Source organism: Channa argus, chromosome 18 (assembly GCF_033026475.1).
Source record: "Channa argus isolate prfri chromosome 18, Channa argus male v1.0, whole genome shotgun sequence".
NCBI classification, from domain to species: Eukaryota; Metazoa; Chordata; class Actinopteri; order Anabantiformes; family Channidae; genus Channa; species Channa argus.
In genome coordinates, this window is record NC_090214.1 from 14920641 (window position 1) to 14941050 (window position 20410).

Consider the following 20410-nt stretch of genomic DNA (forward strand, 5'->3'; position numbering starts at 1 on the left):
TCAGTGTTCACTGTTAACGTCTCATTACTCATTCCACTTAGAATAACTTCCACAACTTTGCTTGTGTTCAGGGGTCATTAAAAGTCAAGCAAGCCTTTAATTATAAACCTGGATCGTTCAGTAAGTAAAGTCCATTCAGGCGCTCTAAATGTACAGTATACAGTCCTTACAAAATTACTCATTAAATACAACCAGAGTGATCCCATAGAAAATGATGCGATGGTTCACACATCACTTCGAAATTGAAGTTGGTTGTGGTAAAACGTCACCGGTGGAATTTTAAAGCACAAGGCCACTATTGACTACTTAAAAAACACTTAATGCACAGTTATTTTACAGAAATTGATACTTATATATCAAAAGACTGATCTTGGCCTCTGACCCTCTTGTCTAAATATGTCAAATATGTGTTGAACTATTTTACTCTGAACACAGATAGACAACCAGATGACATCTCAGTCGAAGGTTTGTGTGTTGAAGTGAGGACACTATAGGAAGTACAGTTTCTTCAAGGCAATTGTACAAGGCATTTTGATAAGAGGTTTTTGTATCCAAGCTGTGAACGATGGTCTCTGATTGACATTTCTGTCTGGAGCAAGTGAAATCTACAGTGTTTCTATAATGCAAATAACAGAGAACTTAATGATGTTTTAAAACCTCCTGTGTAAAAAGTCTTTCTGAAGTAGGGTCTTACTATTGAGTTAAACAGCTTTATACTTATTACTTAATTTTATTTTTTATGGTGTCATTGCAAACCAGTTGGAATGGGAACATAACACACACATGTATGCATGTCTACACACACTCAGCCCTGCAGCCCACAAACAAAAAAATCAGGTCTGGTACATGGATTTGTAAGTCATTAGAGGAATTAAAAAAACAAAACTTACTTTAATCCTTAGGCTCCATATATGTGTAGCTTGCATTTATGATTGAAATTGCTTATTATGCAGAAACCTAGGGAAAAAAGTCATTACTTTTTTCTTGAATAATATATTTTAGAAAATAAACAAAAATAATGATGTATCTGCATTAAATTATGAAGATTTAAAATATATGCATCTATGATTGATGTAAACGTTTTCTCTGAACATTGCATCACATGCATTTTTCAAATGATCATTTCTTAATAATTCACTCTGGCTAATGTACCAGATCTTCGATGAAATATGGGAATCTTTAGTGGCTGGTCTGCTGTGCTAATTGGTACAACTGCCTCAGGCGAGCTCACATCTAGCAAACTGAGGACAGCATCGTTCAAACGGCTGCGTCTGCCTTGGTGTGGGAACACAGTAAAATAGCAGCATGACAAATAAAAACTAGATTGGAACAGATGGCTCTACATGTCCATTCTGCATATTGGCTGGTAACGTTTAACCGAATATTAATTATAAAACGAATTTTTTTTTCTGAAATACACAAAAAATAAACTATTGTAAAAAAAAATTATAATTTGCACAATCGTCATTTTTAAAATAAGGTACAGAAGCGTGTTTCACTGTACCCTAATAACAGGCGGCTGTTAAATGTGTTCAGATGTGTACATTGGATATACACTAATCCTGGAAATGCACTAATATTGTTTCGACATTTTTTTTAAATTTAGTGTACTAATAATGCAATAAAACAAATTTAACAGGAAATAATGATGACCCGCATGCACAGCGGAACGTGCACAACCCAGTCCCCAGAGCAAATCCACACCGCGATTTTCCTCATTAAGGGGAAAGGGCGTACTTAAAAACAACGTCAGCAATCGTCTTTATTATTTTGTCCAATTTTTTAAAGATGTGTGTTAATTGTAATGCACAGTAAATCTTCGTTGCAGACGAACAGAAGACTCCCATTCAGCAAAAGAGTGCAGCATTAAGTAAGGATTAAAACTGGGGCATGCAGGGCGACTGTGCACCATGTTGTAGCCTGCATGTGCCTTTAAATCCACAATAAATCCATATAGTGAGACAGTGGTGGGATCGGATAGAATATACATGGTCTTTTGCTTTTAAATTAAGTTTTTGAACAAGGCCAGAAAGGTAAGTAAAAAGAAATTTTAAAAAAATGTGTTATTTGACACAAAAACATCAGTTTGAACTTTTATAAATTACAAAAATAATAATACAGTAATGAAAGAACTGAGTTTTGTGGTGATTTAGATTTGATCCAGTTCGTTCTTTGGAGAAAAAGAAAGGGGGGGGGGGGGCTTTTGGTATGTCAGTCACTCACCCATGTTTCATTTATTGACAGACTTGATGTTAAACGTCTCAAGCTCACTTAGTGTTGTAGCTCTTAATTTATTATGTTTTTGAGCGCTCCCTCTCTCTCTCCCTCTTTCTCCCTGCTTTGACCCTCCGAGGTCACACAAGCAATTCTTTTTTTAAACGCATGATTAATTTCTCAGTAGGGCGACCGGCTAATGTATGATGAAAAAGTGAAATGTATTCCAGCGGGGCTAATAGCACTTTTGTACTCCAATAAGCCTTTTCCTGCTTCACAGGGTTTAGACACGCTCAGCCTTTGTTAACATGTCACTGTTCTCAGATAGTAAGTTGTGGTCATTGTGCTCTTCAAAAATGACCCCATTAGGCTGTTATATTTGTAAAACATGGGGTATTGGCTAGTCGTGATTTTTGGGGCTTACGATTTATAGCGTGTTAGTTAATGGAATTTTCTTAATTGTTCACCAAACTATGTGGATTAGTAATAATGTTGGAGCTGCAGCCTGAATTTTACAAAAAAAAAAACGTTATTTTCGCCTACTTAGTAACTCTGGGGTTATTAGCTTATGTTTTAAATAAATCTGTAAGACTCTAGCCTTTGTGAAATTTCAGGATATAAATATTACCCTGTATTAATATTTTTTGATGAATAATGATTGACTGTTAGCTCGTGAAGCTGTTCTACCTTTTTAAAACTATATATATCGTATTATTAAGATATTTTCACGTGACGTCACCTCTTTAGCAGTGGCCCGTGAGAGGCTCGCGCCCACAGCCCGCCCCCCACCCTTTATTCTTCCTGTGGCGTTCGTCTGCGAGACAAAAGCACGCGCGGTGACAGACTAAATTGGTTTGAAACGGAGCAGATGGGGCTCGTGCTCTCCTCTGTTTAGCCAAGGCGCACACACACGTATACACACGAGCTGAAGGCACAGATTTAAAACTGAGCCGTAGCTATAGAAAAGATGGGGACGGAGAAATCACAGCCAGTCTCAATATCAAACAGCCTTAAAACCAGACTAATAGATACATTTGTAATTTAGAACTTAAAAACAAACAAACAAACAAGTTGGAAACAAAGTTGAAGTGCATTTTCTCAGTTTTCAGAGTTTTAATTACATTCAGTCTTTCTCATTATCAAACTGAGATGACAGTAGAAGTACAGGCCTAACTGATCTCTTTTAACTGAAGTCCAAGTTATTAGTGTTTGTAAGTCTGTCACAGCTTTATTCTGAAGGAATCTTTTCATTTTTATTTGGGGCTCACTGACTGTATAGCCACTTGCTTCATTGCATTCCTGCATGTTTTGCACCCCTGCTGCAGGCTATGCCTCAATAGCAGCAGGGACAATATCATGTAAACTTATTGTAACCTTGTGTCATATACCATGTGTCATCATAAACATAACTTTAAAAAATTATTTAACCCTTTCAAGACCCTTAATGTAGGAGCGATCCTCCTCAGCAAGGAACTGTGGATCCCCACATGTAGACTTGCCTATGTTTTATTACAAATCTTTTCAAGTTGAGGAGCACAGTGATTCTTTTTTATTTTCATTTCCCAGATATGAAACATAGGCCACATGTTTGCCCTGAAAACAACTTTACAGCATTGTTTTAATTAACAGAGTCAAGTCAGTGTTTGAGACTTAATTGTGTCACCTATTCAGGCTTTAATGAGATCATTTTTTTCATCCTTCAGCCATTTGCCATGAGGTGCTGCTAATATTTGGGTTGTAGACATGTTTAGATCAGTCTCTCCATATCTGTAATTTTCCTTCATATATTTAGTACAAAAGCACCAAGCCCAGATTGATAACTCAGAGAAAGATGTAGGAACTCCTGGTCCCCGCAAGAGAATACTGATCCAAACCCTCTATTTTGTTAAATAAATTCATCCAACACTGCAATTTTTTTTTAGGGCCCTCTTCAGGTGAATTGTGCCTCCCTTTTACAGCATTGTGTTGGAGCTCGGAGCTCCTCTGACCTGCAATTACAACAGATGATACAGGCTAGAGTGCGCTTCCTCCTGGGAATAACCTGCACATGTATAGAGACTCGAATTTCGAAAAGCCTTCTCAGCATTGAATGTGGGTATCAGCTGTACTGACAGACATTATTCTGATCCCCAGACTGGCTGTCTGTCTGATTACTGTCTCAGCTCTTATTTTGTCTTTCTTCTGTCCCTGTGGTTACTCCACACTACGTCTGTGTTTAAAAGCCACATTTCTGATGCCAAGCTCCTCTGCTGGTTCTCTCTGCTGCCAGCAGTTACCGTTTGTTGTTAGGAGAAGTCATTTGCAGGTCTGTGGTTGTGTAGCTTATTAAAAGTCGCACTTGTTTTGTGTATTCTATGGTCTTCGTTAAGTCACAAATATATCGAACACCTTCAGGGGGTCGTTCGGTGCCTGCAATCGTGAGTTCTGTCCGGGCTCGTGCGTGTCTCCCTTCATCCATTACTTTGACTTTTCCAGCGTTTGAGCGGCAGTTTGCGACGCGTCTGTTTGACTGTTCAGTGACGAAGAGGGAGGAATGAAGTGTGCGTTTGTGTGTGTGTGCGTGCATGTGTGTGCGTGTGTGTCGTGGATGGGGGGGCTGAGCTCGCGCCGCACGCCAGTTAAACTCAAGGCAGGTGTGTGGTCTAGAGAGAGGTTGCGAGAGAGAGACACAGAGAGAGAGAGAGAGAGAGAGAGAGCGAGAGAGAGAGAGGGAGAGCGATTACAGCGGCTCTTGGTGTCTCTGAAAAGCGAATAAAGCCGGCGCGAGCGCATCGCAGTTTACTCACATCTTAGCAGCCTGCTCATTCCACACTTGGAGAAAAAAAAGCCAGTAGCGATTCCGTGTGTATCAAGGATAGACTGTAAAACTGTAAACCTGTTCGTTTGCTTGGCAAGATGAGTTGCAAGTTAAATTTCTGCCGTCACGGGAACATTTTTTGACGCGTTTTGGGAATATTCTTCGGAGTCAGAGGTAAGCGTTGCACAACCATTTCAACTTTAAAGTTGGTTAAAATGTTGATAAAGTAGCCAATTTAACATTTTAACAAAGGCTGTTAACACTGCACAAGCAGTGGGACCGACTTCAGCCAAATCAGCCAAAAAACGCTTGAGAAGACGTGTGAACTAATCACGGTGCATTTCTTTTGATTAATCAGCAGTTGTTTACTAATTATTATTATTTGTATTTGATAACTGTGTAGTCTACTTTTATTGTTTCATGGTTTTTATTTAACAACGATGAATGCTGAACTGAACTGAATCGCAACTTTACCGAAGGCCTGGAACGTGACTTTGCCAGAAATCAAACTTGGACTGAAGTGAAATGTAAAATCGTATTCTTGGCTATATTTAAAAAAAAAAAAAAGTTCATTATTGCGGAGTTTGAAACCGAAATCTGACATCTGCAACTAGAGCTTAAATATCTTACGTAGTGTGTTAATCTGTCTTTCAGGCCGCACAATTATACACATGCTATTAGTCCACATTGTGCACTCAATATTTGTTCAGAGTTCATTCTAAACAAAACTTCCCGGTCAGTTGACTTTAAACGCGATGATATTCCCTGTTGTTATTTTAGTTGGCTCATTGGCCAATGCTTTCCGTGTTTTAGAATATGTTTAAATAATTGCTAATACATGTAATTGCTAATATTGTGTTAAAGCAGATATTTTGTTAATTGGTTTTGGTGGGACAGCAGCAGTGTGTCTGTGTGTAAAACATCAGTGTTATACACAAACGTTTCTTGTTTTTAAAAAAAATATTCAAAACTCTCCATGTTTTGCAACGGGATACAACTTATCTGCACCTCACACTACAAAAGTCTTTAAATGGGCTTTTTATGGTGCATGCAAAATATTAAACTAGCCTCTATTTTGTTAAAAACAGCGGTATACATTCATACAGTCAACTAGTACATAAGAATTTCAATTTATATATGCTTTCTCTTTGCAGTAAAATTTCTGCCATTTCAAAACATTTTTTTAATATGAGGTATATCTAAATAACTTTGGAGATACAGACTTTAGAAGAAGACTCCACCTTAGACTGAGACTGCGGCACCTGAATGTGTCACCACCACTTAAAAATATTAGTGTCTAAGAGTTTGTTTGAAGAAAATGGGCTTGATGTACTGTAATATTTTAACAAAACATAACCTTATCGTTGCGCTAGAATGCAACCAAAACTAATGAAAACCCTGCCCGTGTTTTGTTTAACTTCACTCAGTTACTATTATTGTTGTGGTTGTTCTTTTTGTTTTAGGGAACACATTTTTATGATGTCAGTGGGATTTTGGTATGTCAAAACAAAAATGAAAACCTTAATTCATTTTTATATTTACGTAATTATCATTTATATATCATACTCATTCAAAGTTTGATTCCAAAATATTTTTGAAAACTCAAAACTAGGCAAAAACATTCAATTTGTGTATGGGAAGCAGAGCTCTATTATGAACTGAGACATTAATGTTTTGGAAAATTTGTACAATATAAATTAATGAGATCATGATTTATTCTTTGCCTATGCATTCTGTATATGTTACTGTTTTTTTCCATCAACCAAGCACCTTGCCAAACATTTTTTTAATGTTTAAACATTTAAAAAAAAATTGTGCTGTCAGTAATTTTGTAATAGTAGTTCAGAAAAAACCAGTTCCATATTGGAGACAAACCCTACTCTTCAAAATGTGTAGTTTTCTAAATTTAAATAATTAAAACAACGTGGAATTTAGTTAATCTGGGGTAATACATTTAATTAATTTAGTTTATGGTTAAAAATAACCATGTACTTTAATATACACATTTTTCTACACATTATCAACATAGTCTACATTTGGAGATATTTCACATTAAAGGAATTAACAGTTATTTTATGTTAAATGCCAAATAAAGTGAAAAGTTATGTTACTAAACTTTTATTTATGGTAATTTCCATAATAAGTTTTTTAAAGTAGCAACATGTTTTGATTTTCTTTCCTTTTCTTTCTGTCTTTCTTCTACAGGTTTTCTGCCACTATGGACAAAGCCCACATTTCAAGTCCTAATGACATCATAATGACAAGCTCAACAGGCCCTTATCAACAGGAACCCCTGACTCCACCTAGACCAACCCACCTTCACTCTTCATCTTCTTCCTTATCCTCCCCCTCTCCCTCCTCTTCTTCCTCACCCTTAAAGCCTAACCAGGTTGGCCAGGTCATCCTGTATGGTGTTCCTATTGTGTCCCTGGTTATTGATAACAATGAAAGACTCTGCCTGGCACAAATTTCCAACACACTCCTCAAGAACTACAGTTATAATGAGATTCATAATCGTCGTGTTGCACTGGGCATTACGTGTGTCCAGTGCACTCCAGTTCAGCTGGAGATCCTTCGTCGGGCCGGTGCCATGCCCATCTCATCACGCCGCTGTGGCATGATCACCAAGCGTGAAGCTGAGCGGCTGTGCAAGTCCTTCCTGGGAGAGAACTCACCACCAAAGCTGCCCGACAACTTTGCCTTCGATGTGACACACGAGTGTGCCTGGGGTTGTCGTGGTAACTTCATCCCCGCTCGCTACAACAGCTCCAGGGCCAAATGCATCAAATGCTCGTTCTGCAACATGTACTTCTCCCCAAATAAATTTATTTTCCATTCCCACCGCACACCAGAAGCCAAGTACACCCAGCCCGATGCTGCCAACTTCAACTCCTGGCGACGACATCTTAAACTCAGCGACAAACACCCACCTGATGAGTTAGTGTTCGCATGGGAAGACGTTAAAGCCATGTTCAATGGAGGCAGCCGTAAGAGAGCTCTTCCCTCTTCAGCCCAGTGTTCCTCTATGGGGTCTATGAAAACACTCCCAGGTTCAGTGGTGCCTCACATGATGGGACCTGACCTAGGTCAGAAGAGAGCTCGCTTTGAAGACGATGATGATTTAGATGGAGGTAGCCTCTCTCCCCGTAAAACACCACGCAACTACCCTGTCATCCCCGTCCCAAGCAAAGGTTTCGGTATGCTGCAGAAGTTCCCCCCCACATCACTTTTCCCCTCGCCTTATCCCTTCCCAGCATTTGGACTCTGTCAGCAGAAAAAAGAGGACAGTGATGTTTCAGCTGGGCAGAAAAGTGCAGGATTGTCAGGTCTTCTATGGCCTGGCCGCAAAGACGCTTTTTATCCTCCGTTCTGCATGTTTTGGCCACCAAGAGCAGCAGGAGGGATCCCTGTCCCTACCTATCTCCAACCTCAGCCCAGTGCACTCTCTTCCCTGGCAGACAACCCCTCTCTTAGACAGGCCTTTCTGGATCTCTCAGACCCCAGTGAGCCTGGACCTGTAACTGGCAATGGAAATAGTGTCAGCACAACCATGGCCCCTGGCAGCGGGACCCCTACATCGAGATCAGGACTTTTTGATCCAGAGGGCTCAACAGTAATGCCTGACATTCGTCCTGTAGCATCAGAGGGCTGGCTTAAGCTCTTAGAGACCCCATCCCTTCAAACCAGGAAGCCAAGCTATGGGTCAGCCTTCCGCCCTGTCATCAAAGACACAGACAGCATCTCCAAACTCCACACCAATGGTGGAGGAGTCACAGGGGCAACAGACGAGGACTTTGGGGTTGTGGTTTCCCGGTCAGACTGCCACCAGCAGCTATCACCTACCAGCAGCTGTAGTTACGGCAGTGAAAGCGGAGGTGACGGAGAAGCAGAGGGAGGGGAGAGTGAGGAGGAGGGAGAGGTGGATGTGGAATCCTCAAAGCAGGAGGATGAGGAGGAGGAAGGCAGTTTTACAGCCAGGCAGCCACAGACTCAACCTAACCTGTTTCTCCCTGCTCTGGGTGGCAGTGCCGGAGAGGAGAGAGGAAAGGAGAAGAGAGGAAGTGGTGCTGTGTATCCCAGCACCTCCCCTTCTTCCTCCTCTGACCCTATCCAGCAGGAGTCCCCAAGTCTGCCTGCCTCCCCTCCTGCCAGTCTGCCGCTCTCCAGCTCCACCCCACCTCACAGAGAGGACCCAGCTTACAAAAACGTAAATATCACCCCAGGCCACTTTAGCTAATTATTATTTAAATGGTGCTGCAGTCAGGCAGTGATGTGATCTGCATAAGCAGATTGATAGGCTGGTTTCTCCCTGTAGAAATTGAAACAGTCATCTCACTCTTTGATCCCAGCTAATAGGCACAAGCGAGGATTGTTTAATGGCCACGGTGTGTTTGTTCAGCCTCTGTCATCCCAGCCTGTTAGGGCAACTCTAATCTTTAACCTGTCGACTCCCACATTAACCAAGCCTCTGAAAGAGAGGACGCAAAGGAGGGGCTGACATAAAGAGTTATGACAAGCATTTTAATCTAGAAGAGTTTAAATCATTCATTCAGCAACTTGGAAATACATGGTTTCAGACACCAAGAAGGCAAAAGAGATTTAACCATAGTTCAAATTAGACCAGGGAGATCAGAGAGTATATGTTTAACTTGTATTGATTTAAAATCTAGACAAAATTCCAGTTATGACAAAAATATTCCAAATGCAAAAATGAATAAAGGAAAACTACATTGATGTTAAAAACATAACCTTAAATAATTAAAATCAAAAAGTGACTGGTTTCAGTTTTAAAAATCATATTGTACCGTGTTGAAACTGAACTACAGGATGCAAACATATATGAAATGCTGACCAACTCTATATGATTTCTAGGTTCATAAAAACAGAGATGAAGGACTACCTGCATACGTAACCAAAGACAACTGCAGCATTTCTGGTGAGTAAATACATTTGACTTTAAAACTTCCTGTTGGCCTTCTCTAATGCGCAATTGCATATCACACACAAGGTAAAAAGTAAAATTACTCCTAGAAGCTGTATTTACCAAAAATGTAATTAAATTAATTTGTTTTGTGCAGTTAGCCATTTTCAACCTCCGAATATGGTTGCACAGAAGTTAAAATACTACACTAAATTGACTACTCTTTATTTCATCAAACATCTCTATATATTTTCCCTTTCAGATATAATCTAAAAAAATCACTCGCTTGCTCTTCTGTTTGCATGGGTTGTCTGACACTACATCTCTCACCCTGCAGTTATTTTACTATGTCTTAGGTTCAGGTTTTTACACTCTTTCATCAAATAGCATAACACAGTCTATTTCAGCAAGCTGTTACACACTATCTGTTTCATCAGACATCTGAGTCAGTTGTATTATCGTATTTTTGTTTCATTTATTGTCTGAGTGAGTGGTTTTATAGTGTCTCTGTGTCCCTACAAGGTTCATATTCTTGGGACGTTTCATTTGCTCCTCTCATCTCCCACTCTGACCCTTTCACTAAAGAAAATGTCTTGTGTGTGTTTTGTGACCACATAGCCCACATACACATTCAAACATAGGAGACACACAACATGAGCACACTTTGTTATCTCCATGTGTCTGGATAACCAGCTCAGCCAATGGGCCTTGCTGAAGCTCTCCTCCTGTCTTTCTCTCTCATTTTCTCTCAGACGAAAACAAAGAGCAGAATAGTTTCTTTGTAACAGAGAGTGAGACATCAGCACCGGACTACTGGAGGGAGAGCTCAGGTACAAATATTTACTTGTGTTTTCTTATTAGAAGTGTAAAAATGGTTGGCTAAAAACTCCCACAAGTATAATTAATAAGGTGGCAAGATACATTTATTTTAGTATTTGGTTTAACTTCACACTTTGTTTTATGTCATATCACAGAGCTTATCTGACATCTTTTTGAGACTTCATACCAAAATCCTTATGTAGTATTTTTATTTAGGCTATTTAGGAAAAAAAATCCTTGTTTGTTAAATAAAAGTTAACAAATTAGAACAAAAATTTGTTTGGATGTATTTCAAGCTCGACATTTAAAAATATCAGTACTGAAATATTGATTAAAATGTATCTATTTTCTTCTTTACTGAAAATGTCTATTGGCATCATGAGTTGTGTAATTCAGTGCACACACTGTGTGATGACAAACAATGCAAATTTACAATGTAAAATATATCTTTTTACATACAAAAATTTTATTTGATTTGTGTTTTATATGCAACTGCATACTTGAAGCAGTGAGGAAAACCCCTCGGTCCTCAGCTTTATCCAACTCAATCTCCTCCTCCTTTCAGACACTAAGTTAAGGGATTCATATAAATACATAGGGAGATGAAACAGCACTGCAAAACTGCTTCTGCTGCTGCTCTACCACAGTGGCTCTCTTTAGCAGCATTGTCACCACTGCTGTTACTCTTGGGGGGGGGGGGGCGTTATAGTTCAACAAGAAAACATCAGCTCAGAGATAAGCAGCCACGCTGGCAATCTCCATCCTAGACCCATATCGCTGCCGACATAATTGCCTTTTTTTTCCTTTCTCAGCGCAAAACCCCTTTCCTGTTTGAAAAAGATCACAGCTTATTGCCTTTTTATATCTGTCAGGAAGACATTAAAAGTGCTTTATGACATCTGTGCCAACATTTATATCTATCCCCCCCTCACTCCCTCAACCCCTGCACACACACCGTAATGATCCCTGCACATAATGTATAATGTATTTCGAAAAATTACACGAAACAAATTAAATGAGACCACCTTTCCCCTGATTGCCAAACGTCTCCCTGGGCGGTGGGAAGCTCTACGTGATTAGAAGGCCTGATTCCTCTGAGTCCCACCAACCCCCCTCCACTGTCTTTAAACTCTCTCTCTGTTTCTAGGGAGAAAAAATAATCTAATTTTCCATTTATGTAATGCAAACCGCCTTGGCTTTGACTATTCACGGTTAATTGACTGTCAAACGAGGTTGTTATCCTCAGGCACTGTCTGCAAATTTGCTTGTCAAATGAGACAGAGAGAGGAGAGGAAAGGAGAGAGGAGAGAAGGAAACAGAGGAGAGCTCTCTCTGCTCTAAATGTGAGAAAGAGAGAGAGAGAAACATAGGGAGGCTTAAGGAGCCAGAATATGAAATGACTAGAGGAGAATATACATATTGAGGGTGCTGGATCGGTTCATTTAAGACGTTCAATGGCTCATTGTCACAATTTGGATGATAGTGCAAACACAAAAGCAAGACAATGTAGACACTTTCAAACTGGTCGATTTTGAAAACAGTATGTGATGTTTATTTTTGATAAAAAAGGAAGATTAACTTAAAGCAACAAGTAGATGTACCTGTAAGAATATGATGATATAGACAGAAAACAAGTACATATTATGAATCACTGTATAACTTTACAATAATTTGTTGTTCTGTTCTCATGCACTTTTAATACTCACTGTATCTGATCAACAGCCGATCTAAAAACATAACATTTTATTGCAACGGGAATATCGTAGTCATTAAGTTGTCAACGTTTGGCTTTCAAATGGGTTTTTAAATTTCCATTAATAAATGTCTTATTAATCTGTCTATTATGTTTAATGCATCCTGTCAAGGGCCACAGGGGTGAGAGCTGGGGTCAACCCTGCACGGATTATAAGTATAACACAGGGCCACTCCACCTTATTTCAGTTGTCAAACGTACAAAATAAATTTACTCTAAATTCTTAAAGCATTTCCTTTGCTTAACAGAAAGCAGTCTGTCAGCAAGACTGAACATGCCAGGGGGTCAGTCCAATGAAAATCTCAGTTATAAGCATCTGCAGCTTGTTGCCACAAGCTTACACTGACACCCAGAGGTCAAAGAGTAAATTGCAGTGTCTCACTAACGTCTGATAGAGGAAGAGAGCACGGAGGCTTGAGGAGGATTTATGTTGTTAATGCAAAAATACAGGAAAGACACATACAAAGAAGACTGATGGGAAATCAGTCTATTACAAGAATATAATCATGTGACTCGTGTATTAATGTTTCATTCGTACTTCAGTCTGATTTGAATTCTCTCAATTTTTTCAGGTGATCAAAGCCAAGGTGCTGCCTCTCCTGTGCAGCTAAAGAAGGACGTTGAGAACATGGAGAAAGGTAAAATTGTTTACTGAATGTTAGCAAAAACCAACACTGGTTGTTGGTAACATTCTCACTCCTCTCATAAAATAATGTTGACACGGTCCTTCTGCTCATAGAGAAACCATAGCCATCATTAGAAGTGTTTTGCACTTTTTCCTAAACGAGAATCCCCTCTCCTCTTTTTCTTCCTTCTATTATGTCTGCTCCTGCAGAGGAGCTTCAGAAGGTTCTGCTGGAGCAGATTGACTTCAGAAGGAGACTGGAGCAAGAGTTTCATGCTCTGAAGGGCACCTCACCATTTCCTGTCTTCCGTAAGTCTATTTTTAATCACCTTGCATTTCTTTGTCATACTCTGAAGGGCATCTTCTCTTTCTCAGGGTCTTTTCCATTCTCTCCTCTGTTCCTCTTCTCTCTTTCCCCCTCTCCTAATATTGTTTTCTTTTTCTCCATTTATTTCCCTGTTTCTATTTAAGTCTCCTTTATCCTTTCTCACATCTCTTAACTTGATTGGTTTCTCAAATGATAATAACACACAGGATAATCAAATATTTTTACACTAATTTCAGATAATTTTCAAGACCAGATGAAACGAGAGCTCGCCTACAGAGAGGAGATGGTCCAGCAGTTACAGATGGTGAGACTACTAATGATACAATCAGTGCTAAACACTGATATAAAGACACTGAAATAAATTTCTAAAATAAATACATTTCTTAAATACATTTCTACACCTTTAGTGAAACATAAAATATCCTTTTATAGATAGTGGAATATAAAAAAGCTTTACTGATAACTTAAATAAATAAATAGTCTTAGTGATGATTTGGAGAAGGAACATAATTAAGACTAATTAGGAACCACTTCTCCATACAAGACAGACTGAGGTGAAGAAAAGAGCACTAATACCTCAATTAACGCCATAACTACTTTAAGACATAGCTATCAAATCTTAATCCATTGTGTAAAGTTGAAAACAAAATTAAAGGAACAGAAATGCACATTTACGTTGTTCGTTTGTCCATCAAAATACAGAGCCAATCATCTAGCTTGTCTTTCATGGGTGAGAAGTTCCACTACAGCCGTCTCAGTGTTTCTGTCCACATCAATCACTAGGGCAGCTGGCAGACAAGCTGACAGACTGTGTTTGTCTTGGCTTTCTGACATACGCAACAACTGTACACGCTTGTGTGCACTCAAACACAAACCCTGTGCACATGCAAAACACACACACACAGACACAAGAGCATACTGCATTCATAACCACAAAGACATTCACACTTTTTATAATCATGTACATGCACACGTAAACCATTCAAAATTGACAAATGTGTCTAGAATGAGCAGATGGATCTGTCATTGGGTAATTACACAATTTTTCACACACCTCCGAATAAAATCCTACTATATATTGCATGTATGTTCCTGCTAAATTTAGATGTTTGACTAAATAGTAAATTTTTTCTGGTTTGAAGTATGTTTTTGAAATGTTAATTTTTCAGACAAAACTATAACAAATACATTATTTTAAATTAATTTAAATAAATTATTTTATAGTAGGACCATTATACTCCAAATGTTCATAATGTTTAGCTATGACCTACCATTAGATCATGTATTTAAAAATGGCAAAACAGAAAGAGATTTTGAGGCAACTATGAGTAATAAACATACTTTACATACTCTAAATTTGTCTCTAACATTTATTTTTTTTCAGATTCCCTACGCAAACATCCTTAGAAAAGAAAAGATCAGCTCCCATCTCACAAAATAGCCACAAGGTAACTTTCTGTGATTTCATTCCGTAATGTAGGTTTTCGTGACATTGTAATATGTGTAATAATTATTAAGAGCCATCACTCTTTCAATAACACAAAACCAAAACATGACACTTGCTGGTTTGATTTTTTTATCTCCACAGGCTGAGTCAATAAAATCTATAAAGAGGAAGTTGCCTGGATTTCTGTGAATGTCCTGAGAAAACTGAGAGTGACAAAGAGATATAGAAAGAAGGAATACGGCACAATACAGTATATACATATGTATTTCTTATGTTTTCTTTGGGCAGCAATTATTTGGCTGCTTTTGTCAGTGGAGCCCCTGTTAATAGTCATGCACTTAAATTCTGTCTGGTAAGAATTCATTTGGACCAGTTCGTACTGCCCGCTCTGTTTCCTTGGTGAAGCTTGTGTCACAAACCGAATGAGTAAGAGACACAAAGTGGTGACATCAGCTTTGCCAAACCAGGACCAAAGCAACCACAGCCTTTCTTGCCCTTTGTGAAATTGTAGGGCTGAAGACCGCCAGAGAGGGAGTTGTAGAAAACTCTGAACCTTTTTAAGCTTTTAAAAGATGAATCACAAGAGGGAAGGGTCATAGATACAAAAAGACCATAAAGGTTTTTTTTATGATCTGTATGTATGACTGGACCAGCTGTACATACATCAGACTATGGATGAGAATTAACTTTATGATGCTTTTGTTATTATTTTTATGGTGTCACCAAAAAGCCCTAAGGAGAAGCAAATAATTACCTTTATTTATTCTTAATATTTTATCCCAAAGGATCCAGTTCTGTTTATTAACTACAACCAAATTACCTTTGAACACAAATCATTACCACTAGTTGTTATTATGGTCAATTATAATCATCAAGAGAGCAAATGTTGGTGAAAACATGACCAGACAAGAGTTGTATGTTTTCCTTCACTTAATGATGCCAGATGAAGAACAAAATTAAGGGGGAAGGATTTTGAAGGGTATTTTTTTTTAAAGAAGAAGGGATTAGAACAAGTATTAATACAGGGTGGCATGACAACATGCGTTGACATTTTAAGCTAAAGCTACACTTTGTACTACTAGTATTTGGCGTTGATTTCTGACTGTACACAATCTCTACAATATTGCAGCAAATGATTCTATGTTTACAAGTTTTATTTAAACATATAACTAAAGGTTACCTGAAAACATCTTGCATCACATCTTTAGTATATCAATCACAAACAGTCCTCTACCATTAACTTCTGAGCACATTGAACATACAATTGGAAAATTCTTTTGCGCACAGGAACCATGAAGGCACTGTTATACCTCCACCCGAAGTTTTTACCTCACCAACCTACAGACTTGTCATCCAACCAGAGGTAAACGTGCCTAACATCCCATCCACTGAGGGATCTGTCTTTAAAATGTACATGAGCTGTTGATGTGAGACGAATGGACAATTCTGTGTATTTCTCTGCTCTCTAAGAGCACCCGGGCCACAAGGAGAAAAAGACTGAAGTTTGCCAGTGCTGTATATCTACCTGTAAATGATTTTACTCAGTTGTATAAAAGGTCATTCATGAAAACACTGAACCTCACAGTCTATCTATATGTGTTTGTTTATTTATTTGAATAATAAATCCTGATTGTGAAAATATTATTTATTACAGTGTTAAAAGAAAATAAGACAAGATGATGATGGTTGTGCAGTCTATGAAAGGGAGGAAAATGGGAAATCATACACTTTGTTTATAGAAGTGAATGAATGGATAAAGTTGTCCTTTACTGAGAAAATGTTATCATTATAAACTGTTAATGCAGATGTATTTAAATATGTTCTTGTAGTTTCTCTACTATTTATGTGTAAATTAAAATCTATACAATAACAACAATGTTGTTTTCATGGTTCAGGAATGTTTATTTGTGTCAGTCTTAGCCAGTTCTAATCTGTTGACATCTTTCTGAATTTAATGACATACTGCAGATCCTATTATCTTTGAAACCGAATGTGGAAAGGCTTGTTTTCAAATGTTTCATTTTAATATGCAGTTAACTGAGGTGGGCATTTTCAGTTCTGTATTCATGGTTAAGCCACAACTGATATCTCTTTAACTATTATTGAAGACAGTCACTCATTCTCAGAAGAAATATATCTTATAAACCCTTATAATGGGCTCTGTGAAATATAACAGTATTGGTAGTTTCATTTTTACCTGATTTATTTATTTTAATGGAAATATTCTCCCAAACTTTGAATATAAACAAAATATGAAAACATTACTCTGGTAAAACAATACAAACCAAAAATGTTTATGATTACATTATCAGGAGCTACGTTTCTTTTAACGTTACGAGAGCATACTTGTTTAGGACAAATTCATTTCGAGGGTCTTTCTTTTGTTGCACGACCTCTGCAGCCGATTTACGGCATCGGGCTCTCGGGGAGCGCTGGTAGGGAGATGAAGAAGAAGAAATAGCAGAAGAAGGAGGAGGAGAAGAAGAAGTTGCCAGCATGGCGTTTACGCTCTACTCTCTCATTCAAACCGCTATTTTGTGCACTAATGCAATTGCTGTGTTGCATGAAGAGCGGTTTCTCAGCAAAGGTACGTATTCTATCATATTCATTCAACGTACATCAACTATGTGATTAAAATAGGGATAAATACTATGCTTAAAACGGCTAGCAACGTATACAGTGTCAGCTGTGTTTTGCTGTCTGGAGGCGCACATTTTAACATTTGCATGCATAAAAATTGCTGGTTGCTAATCAGTGAGACATTTATTTTCTGAAAGGTGACCCCCCCGCTCCCCAAACCCGGTGCTACTTGAAGCAACCGAAATAAAGGGGGAAATTGATGTCACGGGGTTAAAAAAACGAATCCAGTCATTTTCTTTAACCATTTTTTATGTCCTATATGCTTTTTGCTTTCTATGTTTGACCTTCCTCTCCTCCTATTTTTTTCCACCTCCTCTTTCCTACCTTTTTTTTTTTTTTTTTCTGCCATCAGTCGGCTGGGGAGTGGACCAGGGAGTTGGAGGCTTTGGGGATGATCCAGGAATCAAAGCCCAGATTCTCAATCTCATTCGCTCAGTCCGGACAGTCATGAGAGGTTGGAAAGCTAAAAAATTGATACAGTCACCTGGCTCGCAAGAAATGCTAAGCTAATATCATATTTTCTAGGACTGGGTATAATATAGTACAAAATAAAAGGTTTCAACCCTACTACAAAAAGAACCGTATATAACAATTTCCTATGTTTGTGTTTAAGAATTTTGTAACTAAAACTACCACTAACAACCATTTCTTTCCTTGTTTTCTCTATCCCTCCTTTTTTGCAGTGCCTCTAATAATAGTAAATTCAGCCTGCATCATCCTTTTGTTGCTGTTTGGTTAATAATAATGACCAATATGAAGCCAGAGGACCAGATGTGTGCCAAGCAACAACTATAGACTCACAAAGACACACATCAAATTGTCCATCATCTAAAGACCTCCCACCAGTCATCAGCAGCCTGGAAAAAGTTTTCCATAATAGGAGGAACAGAATTACAAAACTAAATAAGATAACACCAAAATCATCAAACTGAAACCAAAGAAGAATTTCATTTCCAGGTCAAATTTCCAGGTCATACAGCATTTGCATTGCACCACAACCCATCTGTTAGTGTGACACCATAACACAAAAATGTCATGTTTTGTGTGTTTCATGTTAACATAATTGAAAGGAATCACTATCAGTGATTTTGTGATGATATGTGTCATGGGATTTTAGTACAAGCATATTGCCTTTGACAGAAGTCTTAATGCATCAGGGCTGTAGAATAGTTTTAATTACACTTCCTATCACAGGGTATTGTAGTGTGATAGACAATATAGTCTTCTGCAAAGCAGCTGACAGTCTTTACCTATTTTGACATGTTTTCCAGCCCTGGTCCCAAAAATCATCTCAGCAGTGATGATTTCAATTGGTGCTCATAGCTGATATTTTTAGAACTAATACTGGTAGCTGTGGCAAAAATATAATTGTAATACTTGTGTCACTCGACTATGATTATACGCTGCAAACAAAGCCAGTGGGTTTTAAAAATTTGTTAAATAGATTATTACTGTATTTTGATTCTATCAAATGGGACAGAAAGGAAATTCAACACAAAGTCAAACGTGTGCAAAGTTAAAGGTAGATCTCTAGTGTTATCTGTAACCACTGCCTAATAAAATGTTACAATACTTTGTTTTAAGCAAAGAGCTTTCAGCTAAAAGAAAAACAAACAAAACTCACAACAATGCACATTTGTACTGTTGATTCTCTAACTTGTAAAAAAAAATGTCAATAAGTTTTATGAATGTCTACTTAATTTGTGTTGCAACGGAGGAAAGGGGAAAACATTTGGATACTGTTTTCCATTTCAAGAAATCTCTAAACCTATTTTGACTGAGAAACAAATAAAAATAAATGTTTGGTACAAGGCTATCAAGTATCCCTTCCGCTGTGCAAGACACTGACTTCATGTCACTTCTGACAACTAACCTGTATGTGTGTGTGGAGTACAGATCAGTGAACATATTTTAAGTTTACTGCCATAAACACATAAAGAGTCATGGGAAAGCTTTTGAAGCCGTGAATTTACTTGACAAAGAAACTATTTCTTTTTCTCAAGTAAATAGGGTACTGTAGTGTTCTCTCTATAAGCTTTGACAAACAGTATCAGTCAGTGACATATTTGTCCATCTGTAGTGTGTGTCATGGTTAATCCTCATATGTTGTGAATTATCATCATTCCCTCTCCCATTAAGCTTCACAAACATTTTATTAACACCAGTTCTGATCCTAAATACATACGTGGGGGAGTGAAAGGGAAAAGGGGATCTGCTGGAATTAGAAGCATATGTTTATCAGGATGATTTGCACACCAAAGCCATGTTGATCTGTGATTAGTCAGAGTTCAGCAGTGGTTTCACAGTAAAACCTGTAAGCAATCACAGGTGGCTATGCATGAACATGTAAACTGCAGTGCACAGGTCAGGATGTGGGTTGTTCAAGTCTCTGGTCTTTAAGTAATAAACCAAAACAACAACACCAATAAAATAACCTTACAAGAACTTGTTTTCAGACAGTTGATGTTCAAAAATGTAAAGGAGACCATAATTCCTGTATTTAATAAAAAAGCATAATGGAAAATTATTTCAGTGATTAACCAAAGCCAAAGGCTTATTCCAACCAACAACAGAAGTCAGTGAAATTATCAATATAAAGAAATATAAAAAAAGGGAATATCATAAGGAAAAATATCTGATGTAATAATTTAGGCTATGTCGTTTTGTGAAAAGGTCATCCAAACAAAGAAATGTACAATGTGAGATTAGTTTTCCAAGATCATATTTTTCACACGAGCAAGAGAATATTAATGCAAAAACAAGTAATTGAAAAACAGCATTGCAAACTGTGTCATTCACTTGAGGTATGTGAAAAGAAGATTTGATCAGTGCTGTCTGGCATCGTGCAGAGAGAAGGGTTTAATCG

At 38.1% G+C, this 20410-nt stretch overlaps 2 protein-coding genes across 2 annotated transcripts; both read left to right on the forward strand.

Annotated features, from left to right (window-relative positions):
• The first annotated feature begins 4956 nt into the window (after positions 1–4956).
• On the forward strand, positions 4957–16737 carry skor2 (SKI family transcriptional corepressor 2). The gene is made up of 9 exons (XM_067485142.1): positions 4957–5185; positions 7217–9218; positions 9884–9947; positions 10685–10762; positions 13077–13142; positions 13340–13438; positions 13694–13761; positions 14842–14905; positions 15046–16737. Exons 2-8 carry the CDS (start codon positions 7230–7232, stop codon positions 14896–14898), a joined length of 2421 nt encoding a protein of 806 aa, XP_067341243.1. The 5' UTR covers positions 4957–5185; positions 7217–7229; the 3' UTR covers positions 14899–14905; positions 15046–16737.
• A 592-nt stretch (positions 16738–17329) lies between these two features.
• ier3ip1 (immediate early response 3 interacting protein 1) lies at positions 17330–19355 on the forward strand. Its single transcript, XM_067483239.1, has 3 exons — positions 17330–17491; positions 17897–17998; positions 18228–19355. The coding sequence occupies exons 1-3, from the start codon at positions 17401–17403 to the stop codon at positions 18281–18283; spliced, it is 249 nt and encodes an 82-aa protein (XP_067339340.1). The 5' UTR covers positions 17330–17400; the 3' UTR covers positions 18284–19355.
• The last annotated feature ends 1055 nt before the right edge of the window (positions 19356–20410 follow it).